Source organism: Quercus suber, unplaced genomic scaffold (assembly GCF_002906115.3).
Source record: "Quercus suber isolate HL8 unplaced genomic scaffold, Cork oak 2.0 scaffold_59, whole genome shotgun sequence".
In the NCBI taxonomy this organism is placed as follows: domain Eukaryota; kingdom Viridiplantae; phylum Streptophyta; class Magnoliopsida; order Fagales; family Fagaceae; genus Quercus; species Quercus suber.
In genome coordinates this window covers 983,394-998,174 of record NW_027069524.1, presented here as the reverse complement: position 1 = coordinate 998,174, position 14,781 = coordinate 983,394, and the positions used below count along the sequence as shown (strand labels likewise).

The 14,781-nt window shown below is 35.4% G+C and overlaps 1 protein-coding gene across 1 annotated transcript; it reads right to left on the bottom strand.

Annotated features, from left to right (window-relative positions):
* Nucleotides 1–6,433: 6,433 nt before the first annotated feature.
* On the bottom strand, nucleotides 6,434–14,339 carry LOC112040271 (probable inactive leucine-rich repeat receptor-like protein kinase At3g03770). The gene is given in 14 exon segments (XM_065772447.1): nucleotides 6,434–6,858; nucleotides 7,307–7,418; nucleotides 8,063–8,088; nucleotides 8,178–8,389; nucleotides 8,629–8,872; nucleotides 9,273–9,390; nucleotides 9,393–9,523; nucleotides 9,972–10,083; nucleotides 10,728–10,753; nucleotides 10,843–11,054; nucleotides 11,294–11,537; nucleotides 11,938–12,071; nucleotides 12,259–13,626; nucleotides 13,718–14,339. Coding segments are annotated over 13 exon segments (3,144 nt in total). The 5' UTR covers nucleotides 13,601–13,626; nucleotides 13,718–14,339; the 3' UTR covers nucleotides 6,434–6,627.
* Nucleotides 14,340–14,781: the final 442 nt, after the last annotated feature.

Sequence of the window (14,781 nt, the reverse complement as noted above, 5' to 3'; positions counted from 1 at the left end):
TGTCCACTTCTGGATGATCAATGCTGGCCCTTCATTTTCTACATAATTCTATATTTATTGGAGATAAATGATATACTTGGAGCAATTTTGGGTAAATTTTACAAAATGTTTTATCCCATATTGTTAATTGATCATTTATGAGAAGAACAAGATTCGAATTCTTTTTTCCATTGTTGTAACTATTAACTGTCATTATAGTAAAAAGCCTTATAACTCAACTAATACTTTCTCGTGTTTTTAAGAGATATGTTTTAGGTTTCAAATACAGTCATCTCTAGTTATTGAATTTAAAATATATATATATATATATATTGAAAGCAAAAAATATAGAAATTACTTGTGTAATATCATGATGATTGGTTTTACTGGTAAGATTGGACAGCCCTCCTTCCCTTGTTTTCAAATATTTAACTTGCAACGTGTTCAACCACATCTAATCTCTCTTTTAAGTTTTAATATTCTTTACTTTGAGTTAAAGCATAGTAACAAACAACCATGTAACCCAGTTTAGCACTTTGATTTTCCTTCCAAAAACTTCATAATTGGGTTAATCCGATTACCAGGAGTAGATAGAAAAGAAGATTTTGATCAGTCACCCAATAACTGTCACAGGATACAATTACAATCTACAAATGCGGCTAATCAATTTCCTTCTAAAGTGGTTGTTTTACTTTACCCACAAATCCCAATCAATTATCAGTGTTCCTCCCAATGAAGGACCGACATTCCACATATACTATCTCAAAACAAACCATTAAAGCAATTTGCTCTTTATTAAATAAATATTCTTGTTGTCGTTTGAGGTGGGTTGAATTAATAGGAGCCAATCCCATAAAATAATAATAATAATAATAGGAGCCAAGCTTTTGTGTTTGTGTGTGGACCGACTTTTGTGATTAGCTTCAGATTGAAAGCTGTCTTGTCTGGTGGGGCAATTCGTGACCATCTCCAAAAACATTAAGCACAGTGCGCCCTTTATATTATATATATATATATATATATACACATTTTTTTTTAAATTAAAACGATAGTATATATATATATATATGTATGTATGTAGTGTGGGTTCCAGTTAATTTTATTAGTAAAGTGTTTTAATAAAAAAAAATAGTAAATTCTATGATAGTTATATAAGAGATTTGGGGTTCAATCTCCATTTACATTAAAAATTAATTAATATCTTAATATGATAATAAAGAATTATCATCAAAAATAAATATTAATAAGTTGAAACTCTCTAAAAAAGAATTATATATACTTTAGCTTAACGCGCCACAGATAGATAACGCCAGCAGCAGCCAAAAAGAATTTAAAGCCGTGAGAGAAAAGATTTTTGCCGGAGTAACCCAAAAAACTGTACGTTTCTTTATTACTCTCTTGTGTGTTTTTTTCCCAAAAAAAAAAAAAAAAAAAAAACCTCCTTTTTATTCTTTGGTCGTTGCTGCATAAAAGACACAATTTAATGTAAAAAATGAATATAATTAGTGAACTTTAACTATTTAATAAATAAATGTTTAAATTTTTCATAGTTTGTAACACAAAAATTTGTAATATCTTTAAGATTATTCTACTATTTTGGTTTTTTTTTTTTCTAAGATTTTGTTAACGAATACTTTAAGGCAATAGGTAAGATGCATTTAATGCTTTGTTCTATAATGTTTTTATACATTTTTTAAAAAAATAAAGTCAAATTGTACATATATATAGTATATATATATATATATATCCAAAAAAAAGGCATACAATCACGATGAATTTGTGCTTGTAAACCAATGAATCATTAATATGTGTATTTTATTTTTTGAAAAATGTGCATTACAACTCATAATTGAAAATTTATTAGTCTTTAACTTGATATGATATTAAAGTTTTTGATTTATTTTATTTTTTCTAATATTACTATAATCTAAAATTACAAAATATATCACATCATATTAATTTCATTACATTCCTAAACAATGTAATGTTGTATTCTTGTATTGAGATTATATTAATGTAAAATTATAATAATATAATATTACGGTGTAATGTAACAACACGGCAAACTAAATGCCCCTTAAACTGGTGAATGTATCTTATGCGTTAGGCATATGAGACATATCTCTCACTGATAAGTAGATCCTACATTTTAATTAGAGATGGCAATTTAGATCCGACCTGAGGATACCCGGCCTAGCCCGATAAAGAATAGGGTCGGGTATGGGTTTTTAAAAAAAACTCGAAATGGGTCCAAGTCGGGTTCGGGTTTAAAAAAAAAAAAAAAAAAAAAAAGAGACCCGGCCCGAAACCCAACCCGGATATGACCCAGCTAACATGAAATAAAATAAAATCCTCCTTATATATATATATATATATATATATATAGGGTTGGGTTCAAGTTACATCTTGTGTAATTTTAAGCAATGTTACACCACTCAATAACTTGTTATTGAATTAATATTTTGAAAATCCAACCGTTGAATTACATTTTCTATATGTTATTAACATGCATGAAAATTTTCATATCAATTGGATGTTATTTACCATTTGATCTATAAACTCATCTTTAATGCATTATTTTAAACTACAAAAATTTGAATTTTAACAATTGATTGATGACATGACTATTAATCTTTGATCACCTTGAAATTTTGCAAGTATGAAGAATATCCGAAGATAATGTAATCTAACAGTAGATTTGTCAATATTCACATCCAATTAAAAAATATTGAATAATGTAACATTACTTAGAGTTACACCAGGTGTAATTTGAGCCAAACCCATATATATATATATATATATATGTAGTTGTAAACCCTAAGTCACTAACCCAGTACCCATTCGCCTCTCCCTAACCCTTAATCCTTCTGTCACTCACACAACCACGCACTCAGCCATGCACAAGAGCACGCAACCACGCACAAGAGCACGTAGCCACGCCTTGGCCTCACTCTGAGTCACTTCTCGGCCTCTCTCTGAGCCACGCCTTGGCCTCACTTTGACTGTCATTCACACTCAATCTCACAGCTCACACAGCCACTCACTCACTCTCAAGCACTTTCTCCTTGAATTGGTTTTGGGTCGTGATCTACTGGTTACCTAAGCACTCTTCCCTCTATCTCTAGATCTAAAACCCAAGGCCAAAGACCTCAAGCTCTCTCTCTCTGTTCTCCAACTCAGGGCCAAGACTCTCTTCTCTCTCCATTTCTATATTTATCTTCTTCTTTATATTTATTTTTTGTTTGATCTGAAATCTCCTCCGTTGGTTTGGTTATTTTTAGGTTTGAGGATTGAAAAATGGGATTTTATTTATTTATTTATTTAGGTGTGGCTGTGGAGATTTGAAAAGAAGGGATTTTTGGGATTGGTTGTTTGGCCGTGGGTTTGATGTTGAGTTTGGGGCTTGTTTCAAAAAAGCTTCCTTTTTGGTTGGGCTTAATGGGGCCCATGGGGGCGGGTTTGGGCCCCGAGAAAAAAAATCCATTTAGTAAACAGCCCGTGGGTCGGGTCCGGGTATGCAAAAACCCGACCCGTTACCATTCCTAATTTTAATGAAAAAGATGTCTCAAACACTCGACCTATATGAAAATTTCTCCATAGCCTGAGGTCTTTCCAAGAGTAATCCTAAATTGATTCCACCGAAATAAATAAAAGAATAATCCTGAAGGGAAGACAGCACGTGCCTGGATTACAGTTAGCTTAATTACTAAAATTTTAATCATCAAATAAGAATTTTAGAAGTAAAGACATATATTTTCATTTAATTAAATCCTTTTAAGTTTCAAGTTTTGATTCAATTAAAGCCATCGTGTTATACTTCATTAAATGTTACGGTCAAGTGTCCCAATTTTGATTTTGGTCTTGGGTTTCAAATTTTTTGAATTAAAAAAGGTTCAGTTAATTATCAAAAAATAGTTTTCATTAAAAAAAAAAACCGCACGCGCACACACACAGAAGAGAAGCATCGAAGTTTTGGAATCAAGAGAGAAGCGAATCATACAAGCTGCAAGCAGTCGAAGTTTTAATCTTTTCGGCGATAATGGCTCAGCGATTCTCCGGTGGTAGGGTCCGCATCGCTTCACATGGTGATGGTGGTGATGTTTGTAGACCCAGTGCACCGTTTCATAAGATGGGTTATTTAAAAAAAAAAATGGTATAAAGAACAATCACCCAACAAGACATGCATCAATGCGTTGCTTAACTCTCGGATGAGAATGTAAGGCAATTAACAAGAATTATCAAATGAAAAATATATATTACTAGCATATTAGTTTTATTTTGAGTATGAAATATATATTAGCATATACTAGAATAAGAACAAATTTGACAAATATATATATATATATATATAGGATTCAAGTTACACGTAGTGTAACTCTAGATTAGGTTAGCGTAAAATTTCTATCTTATATTAAAAATAAAAAATAAAAAATAAAACATGAATTTTTTTTTAATTTTTATTTATTTATTTTTATGGATCTTGTTAACGAGTTCCCTTGGGGCAATTGTTAATAAACTATATTAGGGGTCTGTTTGGATACCGCTTATTCCTGAAAATTGAAAACACTAAAGTAAAATAAATTAAATAATTTTAAATGTGTGAATAATGCCATGGGACTCATTTTGGACACAAACGCTAGACACGTTTGCTATCCAAACACACACTAGGTAAGTTTTAACACAACTTTAATGAGAAATTAAAAAACTATAAAAAAAAATTAATTGTTTATCACTTTCTCATAAAATTGTTTCTAAAAATTGTTCCTAAACCAATGTTTTCTTAACATTTCCTTTTTTTTTTTTTTTAATTTATAATGAAATAGGCCTTTTAATAAAGGGTAAATTTTTAAAAAAATTGGGGGCCTTGGGCCTAGGCCTAAATTGCCTAGGACTTGGGCCATCCCTGGTTGTGTACCCAATACAATTTAATTATACCTTTGCATAATTTGATAATTTAGTGTGTATTTGGCAAAAATTAAAAAAATCAGCTTATTTTACTATTCAACTTATTTTTGCTATTATTCATGAGTTCTACTGTACTTTTTGATACTATTCATAAATCTCACTTTACTATTTTAACTAACTTTTACATTTATCTATAATACTTTTAGCAAAAAGTTTTTAGTTTCAACGAAATAAACAGATTCCAAACAGACCTTAAGGTAATTGATTAAAATTAACTTGGGGTCAATCTTTCAACCCAACACCTATATAAACACAAAATAAAAACGAAGGTTTTAAAATAATCCAACCTCCTATGGGATAAAAAATAATAATAATAATAATTTCCAAAATAATTTTGGTTGTAGTCCGACTCCGACATCATTCAATCTTTTTTTTTTTTTGGGGGGTGGGGTGGTTGAGGTCGGAATATACCATTCAAAAAAGGCACTGTGCACAAAGGCCTACCACTATTATATGGACGAAATGGGTAACTACCCATAAAATGCTAACAATATAATTAGTTGTCAACATTTTCAAACTATTTTTTTTTTAGCACCTCGAGTCTCAGAAAGTCGAGTTATGCGCTCATACCTCGAGTTTTTGATGCTCGATTTTTATAGTTTGACCTGGCCTAGTTCCACGTAGCATCCCACGTGGAACTCGAGTTTTTGAGGCTCGAGGTCTAAGCATATACCCAGAAAGAAACCAGAAAAAAATTAGAGCATGAAGAAAAAAAAAAAATAGAGCATGAAGAAAAAAAAAAAAACCCCGAAGAAGAAGAAAGAAGCCGCAAGCCAGAAGAAAAAAAAAAATGGAAAACCCAGAAAGGCCGGCGCGACCGGGGCTGCAGTGCGGCCAGGGTCGGCGCGACCCAGGGCTCGCGCGGCCCGGGTCGCAGCGGTCGCGCGGCCTGCGCGACCCAGGGCTCGCGGGCCTGCGCGACCCAGGGCTCGCGCGGCCTGCACGACTCGGGCCGCGCGAGCCCTGGGTCGCGCACGACCCTGGCCGCGCTGCGGCGCTGGTTGCGCCGGCCTGGGGTTGCCGGCCTTCTCTTTTTTTTTTTTTTTTTTTTTTTTTTTTTTTTTTTTTTTTTTTTTTTTTTTCTGATGAGCACATATATGGTATTCCAGCATCTTTTTCTAGATTCTTTCTCTCTCTCTGTGATCTGATTTTTTTTTTTGGGTATTTTGGTTTGTCTCTCTGTGATCTGATTTTTCTTTTTTTTGGGTATTTTGGTTGGTTGATGAGAGACTTAGATACTTGAAATATTTTCAAATTTTTTTATTTGAAAATCGAGTTTCTGAGACTCGAGGTCCACGTAGACGCCACGTAGACGCCACGTAGACGCCACATAGACCTCGAGTCTCAGAAACTCGAGTTCCAAACTCGACTTTCTAAGACTCAAGGTGCTACTAATCAATATTGTTTCTGAATCGGGCTAACTAACTAAATAGTTATAGAAAAAAAATAGTTACCTATTTCCTCCCTATTATATTTCTTAAACAGAAAATGTAACTAAACAACTTTTATTCTACCAAAATTCAGCAGTATAAAAGGAAAAGCAAACAAAAATGAAAATTTACAACTTTTTACATTTCACATTGCTATGAGGGAGGGCAGCCCAAATGCAGGCATACCTTGTGTGGCTACAAATTTCAGGAGGCTTCTTTAGAATGAATCTCAGGTGTTGCGCTATCCATAAACTTACAACCATGTTGTAGAATCTGATCTCTGATCAGAATCAGCAGTGGCTTGGATTTGAGCTGCATATTGTAAGTTCCAAAGGACATCTTCAAAAGAGGGACGAGATAACAATTCAGGAGCTATGCATTTGTTTGTGATGGATACCACTATTGATAATGACTCTTGCGAGCAAGTGGTCAACACTATTGGATCCACAATTCGTCTTCGACCATCTTGACTGCCAAAGGATGCCTGTGGTTCATGACTCCAGGTCTTAGAAACATACCATCTCAAACAAAATCAATAAAGAAGGTATCTAAAAAAAAATTGAGGATATTCGGAATATTAGGCAATTCATTTTGATCTTTTTACATTTTAAAAACATGACCAGTTTCAATCCTCATGTTTTCCAGATCAAAATTTACAGCAGTTCAACTAAGCTTTGTTAATAAAGAATTTGAGATCTCATTTCATTATCAACGAAGACAAAATTGATATTGAGATCAATATATATAACCTAAATATAAATTTATATGGAAAAATAAAGTACACACCTAGAAAATTATAGATTTTATGTTTATTTATTTTTCAGACTGAAACAAATGTATAAATCAAAAGATTTGGAAATTTTATATAATTGTTTCAAAATTATCATTCATCTGAATTTGTGGAAGTCACCTCCACAAAAGCTTTGGCATACCATTTCATTTAGGAGAAATGCTTCTCCTTTTCCAGTCACTATAGGCCCAACGAGTGATTCGAGCAATATGAATCCAAAGTTGTAAACATCATCCTCTGTGTTTGTTCGATGGCTGCAAAAAAGGAAGTAATAGAGTCAGCTATTTCTAAATAACTATTAAAGTGCATTAAAGAGGATATTAGTGGGCACTAGGTAGCTGCAGTAACAGTATGACAGTGGTGGTCAATGCATAAGTGAAGCAATAATTGTAGCAATAGTGGCAGCTTTGACAATAGTAGAGGTGAGAAGACCAAATAACAGCAAGGGGGATGATGAGGAAACCAATGGTACAGAAGAAAAGGTGTTTCTGATAGTGGCATGCACTGTAAATGGCACCAATGATAGTGATGTTGCATGTGGCAGAGTAATACCAGTACGAAGTTAGTGCTGAGATCAAGATGGAAGTACTGCCGTATATACCAAGAATTGGATACTCAACCTCAGTGTCATTTAAGCAGTGAAAGGGGGCTCACCAATAATGATTCATTCTCTTTTTGGATCCAAAATAATACATATATAATGCATATCCCAAGATGTCATCTTCATGCTTTTTAATTGAAGAAAATGTTCATCAGAAATGCACCATCAGTTATAATGCAATTACAATTTTTTAAATCCAACATAACAATATTTAAGATGCGAATCCAGTAAATAAAATCAAGCATCAAATTGAAAGGTATTCTATTTTAATAAATCAGGCAATTGGTTGTATCATACCATGATTTTGGGCCTTCTCCCTTCTCCTACAGAACAAACAGAATGTGTTAGAAAAGACTGCTTGGTGAACCAAGATAACATTGCACGCTCAACCTGAAAAAGCCAGGCATTATACCTCAAACTTTTCGATTTCCTCTGTGATGATTGACATCCCATAGTCACTTAGCTTTGCAATCCGATGCTCATCAAGCAATATGTTGTTTGTTTTTAGTCGGTTATTCAAGCAACCAGGAATTACACCAGTATGTAGAAAATGCACAGCCTTGGCAACTCCAATTAAAATTGCCAGTCTATCTGACCATTTAAAAACCTTTTCTGGACAACTTTCTGCAAATTATATATGTAGCTAGATTACATGTTGACAGCCTCCAATACGTAAAGCTATGATACGTAAAATAAATAGAAAAGCACCAACCCCCCCACCCCGGTGCAGACAAGGAGGGGCCCATCTTAATTCAAGAAAAAGAGTATGGTATACACACTAAACCATCAAAGACAGATGCGCAGGTGCACACATATTTTCATCTATGAAGCTAGATTAAAGTTTACTGTGGTGCTATACTAACCTGACAGATGAGTGCGATAATTCCCATTAGGTACATATTCATATACAAGAAAAACTTTGCTGCTACTGGAATCATCTTGTCCACTACCATCAATTCCATGACCCAAGAAGCCTACCAAATGTGGATGGTGAAGCTTTGAAAGCAGATCAAGCCGAGCTTTAAGGTTTGGAATCGAACATTTCTTCACCAAAGATAGAGAGCGTATGGCTACGTAGGTCCCATTCTCCAATCGACCTTTATAAATCTAAAAATTTATAAATAAATAAAACAGAAGTTAAAAGAGCTAGCTGGCAATGGACATATATAATGTGCTCCACCAATTGAATGCCACATAAACAGTTTCAAGATTTTTTTTTTTTTTTTTTTTTTTGAGAAACACAATTTCAAGATTTTGATAATAATAGTAATAATAATAATAATAATAATAATCAAAATACTAGGTAGAAGTTAGAATAGCTTAGGTGCATTGACAAATTTCTAGCTCCCCCTCATCTTACAAATAAAATTCCTACTTTGTATAATATGCCCCTAAAAAATATGTATGTGATGCTCAAAATTAGTAGGTTGATCCAAATGAATCCCCCTTTTTTGAAGAATCCGTGAATCATCTATATTTTTGTTGCTATTCGACTTTTGACAGATACCTTCCCCATAGAGCCTTCACCAAGAAACCTTGACGAATCAAAGTTGTTTGTGGCTTCCTTCAACTCCTCAAAAGAAAACAATCGAGAGACGGGCGCGCCTTGTGTCCCCAGCTTTGCTGCNGAGATAACAATTCAGGAGCTATGCATTTGTTTGTGATGGATACCACTATTGATAATGACTCTTGCGAGCAAGTGGTCAACACTATTGGATCCACAATTCGTCTTCGACCATCTTGACTGCCAAAGGATGCCTGTGGTTCATGACTCCAGGTCTTAGAAACATACCATCTCAAACAAAATCAATAAAGAAGGTATCTAAAAAAAAATTGAGGATATTCGGAATATTAGGCAATTCATTTTGATCTTTTTACATTTTAAAAACATGACCAGTTTCAATCCTCATGTTTTCCAGATCAAAATTTACAGCAGTTCAACTAAGCTTTGTTAATAAAGAATTTGAGATCTCATTTCATTATCAACGAAGACAAAATTGATATTGAGATCAATATATATAACCTAAATATAAATTTATATGGAAAAATAAAGTACACACCTAGAAAATTATAGATTTTATGTTTATTTATTTTTCAGACTGAAACAAATGTATAAATCAAAAGATTTGGAAATTTTATATAATTGTTTCAAAATTATCATTCATCTGAATTTGTGGAAGTCACCTCCACAAAAGCTTTGGCATACCATTTCATTTAGGAGAAATGCTTCTCCTTTTCCAGTCACTATAGGCCCAACGAGTGATTCGAGCAATATGAATCCAAAGTTGTAAACATCATCCTCTGTGTTTGTTCGATGGCTGCAAAAAAGGAAGTAATAGAGTCAGCTATTTCTAAATAACTATTAAAGTGCATTAAAGAGGATATTAGTGGGCACTAGGTAGCTGCAGTAACAGTATGACAGTGGTGGTCAATGCATAAGTGAAGCAATAATTGTAGCAATAGTGGCAGCTTTGACAATAGTAGAGGTGAGAAGACCAAATAACAGCAAGGGGGATGATGAGGAAACCAATGGTACAGAAGAAAAGGTGTTTCTGATAGTGGCATGCACTGTAAATGGCACCAATGATAGTGATGTTGCATGTGGCAGAGTAATACCAGTACGAAGTTAGTGCTGAGATCAAGATGGAAGTACTGCCGTATATACCAAGAATTGGATACTCAACCTCAGTGTCATTTAAGCAGTGAAAGGGGGCTCACCAATAATGATTCATTCTCTTTTTGGATCCAAAATAATACATATATAATGCATATCCCAAGATGTCATCTTCATGCTTTTTAATTGAAGAAAATGTTCATCAGAAATGCACCATCAGTTATAATGCAATTACAATTTTTTAAATCCAACATAACAATATTTAAGATGCGAATCCAGTAAATAAAATCAAGCATCAAATTGAAAGGTATTCTATTTTAATAAATCAGGCAATTGGTTGTATCATACCATGATTTTGGGCCTTCTCCCTTCTCCTACAGAACAAACAGAATGTGTTAGAAAAGACTGCTTGGTGAACCAAGATAACATTGCACGCTCAACCTGAAAAAGCCAGGCATTATACCTCAAACTTTTCGATTTCCTCTGTGATGATTGACATCCCATAGTCACTTAGCTTTGCAATCCGATGCTCATCAAGCAATATGTTGTTTGTTTTTAGTCGGTTATTCAAGCAACCAGGAATTACACCAGTATGTAGAAAATGCACAGCCTTGGCAACTCCAATTAAAATTGCCAGTCTATCTGACCATTTAAAAACCTTTTCTGGACAACTTTCTGCAAATTATATATGTAGCTAGATTACATGTTGACAGCCTCCAATACGTAAAGCTATGATACGTAAAATAAATAGAAAAGCACCAACCCCCCCACCCCGGTGCAGACAAGGAGGGGCCCATCTTAATTCAAGAAAAAGAGTATGGTATACACACTAAACCATCAAAGACAGATGCGCAGGTGCACACATATTTTCATCTATGAAGCTAGATTAAAGTTTACTGTGGTGCTATACTAACCTGACAGATGAGTGCGATAATTCCCATTAGGTACATATTCATATACAAGAAAAACTTTGCTGCTACTGGAATCATCTTGTCCACTACCATCAATTCCATGACCCAAGAAGCCTACCAAATGTGGATGGTGAAGCTTTGAAAGCAGATCAAGCCGAGCTTTAAGGTTTGGAATCGAACATTTCTTCACCAAAGATAGAGAGCGTATGGCTACGTAGGTCCCATTCTCCAATCGACCTTTATAAATCTAAAAATTTATAAATAAATAAAACAGAAGTTAAAAGAGCTAGCTGGCAATGGACATATATAATGTGCTCCACCAATTGAATGCCACATAAACAGTTTCAAGATTTTTTTTTTTTTTTTTTTTTTTGAGAAACACAATTTCAAGATTTTGATAATAATAGTAATAATAATAATAATAATAATAATCAAAATACTAGGTAGAAGTTAGAATAGCTTAGGTGCATTGACAAATTTCTAGCTCCCCCTCATCTTACAAATAAAATTCCTACTTTGTATAATATGCCCCTAAAAAATATGTATGTGATGCTCAAAATTAGTAGGTTGATCCAAATGAATCCCCCTTTTTTGAAGAATCCGTGAATCATCTATATTTTTGTTGCTATTCGACTTTTGACAGATACCTTCCCCATAGAGCCTTCACCAAGAAACCTTGACGAATCAAAGTTGTTTGTGGCTTCCTTCAACTCCTCAAAAGAAAACAATCGAGAGACGGGCGCGCCTTGTGTCCCCAGCTTTGCTGCTTGAGAAATGAACCCTAAAAAAAATAGAGGCAAGGTTATCACTTTAGGCTCTCGTATGCACCACAGACTATGGTTTACACAATTATGATTTAGTCTCTATTCATATATTCTGAACTACAAAATTGACAGAGTGAGTTGGACAAGCATGTCTTGGATTTTGAACAAATGATAAGAAAATAAACTGATCAATGTGGAACTTACTGGCATTTGCAAGGAGCTCAGAGGAAATCCCAGTTGGTGTAATAGCTTGCACGTTCTTTGACAATACATGCTGCTCCTCTGTCCTTGAATGGCATCTTTTACACAAGAGTAGAACTCCCAACCCCAAAAGCACCATAACAAGAACAGCTCCACTAATGACAGCAACTTCTACTGCTATATCTCTTCCTCTGGCTTGTTTACTGCTTATAAGACAATGCGATCCTTCATGCTGATCTTGGGAATCACGGGACAAACAATTTCCACCAATTTTAACATATCTCTTATCTGAAGTACTGTTCAAGCAAGAAGGAAGTTGGCCTGTCAACTTGTTACTAGATAAATCAACATACCCAAGTTTGTCACCACAACTTAACTCATCTGGAAGTGACCCGCTGAGCATATTAGACCCTAAATTCAAATAACTGATGTTTGGTAAAGAGAACAAGGCAGAGGGAGGAGTTCCACTCAGATGGTTGAAAGATAGATCAAGGTGTTGAAGTTTATGCAACTCACCAAATTGCTCAGAAATCTCTCCTGAGAGCGAGTTATTGCTCAGTAGCACTGTAACCAACTCTTTGGGCATGACCGGTAGTTCAGAATCCAAATGATTTTCTATTATATCCAATAAATGTAGATTGGTTAAAGTACTCAAATCAGGTAATTTGCCAGAAAGCTCATTGTGGGACAGGACAAGATCAGTGAGTGTCTTGATTTTGCTTATAGAAAAAGGAATCTGACCCTTGAATCCATTTCTCTTCAAACTCAAAATGGTGAGGTTTGAAAATGAGTCCAACCAATCGGGGACAGTGTCATTGAAATGATTGGAATCCAGTGTCAAAGTATGAAGCTTAACTAGTCTAGATATCTTAGGTGGAATTGAACCATACATAAAATTTGAGCTCAAATCCAAAAGTTCAAGCGAATATAGCCTATGAATCTTATCAGGAAGTGGTCCCCAAATCCCCAAAGACACTAACCTAAGAACTTTTAAACTGGTTAACCTCGTCAATGTAGTAACAAAGGAATCAATAGAGAAACTTTCAGATAGTGTCATATTGGGAATTGCAAATCCATGGAACTCACTGACCTTGACAAGCTTATCTCCCATAATTTTGAGCTCAGTGATAGAACTGTCCTGGCATGTGATACTCACATGTGCTGATTTAGTCAAGTTGCAGAGGTCTCCATAGTAATTTTCCCAAGTTTGCAATGAGGAAGGGTACTCCAGAAGCTTCCTTATCTGCAATAAAACTTGGGTCTGGGAGGGATGTAACTCATAAGAGCTTGGAATGAAGAAAACCCATAAAAGAACCACTAGAAGCAGCAAATTCAAATATCCCATTCCACAAGTTTTTGAAGCTGTAGACACTGAAATCAGAGTTTTTAAGGCAAACAGAATCAGACCCACCAAAGATTGTTAAGAAGAATCATGAAACAGAGAGCTCATTAGAGAATTCACCTGAAAAAGAACGTACTACTTTACAGTGACTTGGAAGGAAATTCAAGAAACTAGAACCCCAAATTTAGCCTCAGATGCTCTCCAACGACTCTTGGTTAACCAAATTCGAGAAAACCCATGAAGCAGAAGAGCTGAAATCCGAGACACTGACAGAAAAACAGAGAAAGAAAATATCTTCCTGAGGAAAAATCAGAAGGGCAAGTTTGCTTTCACGGAAAATAGTAATGCTCAAACTAGTTGGTCAAACACCCATGTAGCAGCAAAACAAGGAAGCATGGAGAACAAAGCAAAGTTCATGAAAGAATATCTCTTTTATGTAAGGCTGCGTTTGTTTTGGGTGAAAACCATTTCCGGAAATGGTTTTCGAATTTTCCTTGTGTTTGGTTGCGCTGGAAAATTGCATTTTCCGGAAATCATTTTCAGTTGACTCACGGTCAAGGCTGAAAATGATTTCCGGACTCATTTTCACTTCAAATGAGTTCCGGAAAATGGAGAGAAAGAGAGCGCGAAGACAGAGAGAAGAAAATGGAGAGAAAGAGAGAGCATGAAGACAGAGAGAGGGAAAGAGAGAAAGAGAGCACCGCCGTCGCCGAAGAACCGGGCCTCGCCGAAGAACCGCGCCTCGCACCGCGCCGCCTTCGCACCGCGCCTCGCCGAAGAACCGCTCCTCGCACCGCAAGAACCGCTCCTCGCACCGCGCGCCTCGCACCGCACCTCGCCGTGAACCCAGCGCTCGATCTCGATCTCGATCTCGATCTCGATCCCGATCTCGATCTCGATCTCGATCTCGATCCCCGAAGAACCCAGCGTGCGCCTCACCGTCGATCGTCGATCGTCGATCGTCGTCGCCGCGCCTCTTCCTCTTCCTCGATCTCTCAGCTCTTTTTTTTTTTTTTTTTTTTTTAAGTTTGATTGCTGTTGTTGTTTTTTTTTTTTTTTTAGAACCGATTATTGTTGTTGTTATTGTTGTTGTTGTTGTTGTTGCGTTTGCCGGAATTTGTTGTTGTTGTTATTGTGGCCGGAATTTTACTGCCGGAATTTGTTGTAGGAAAATAGCATTTTCC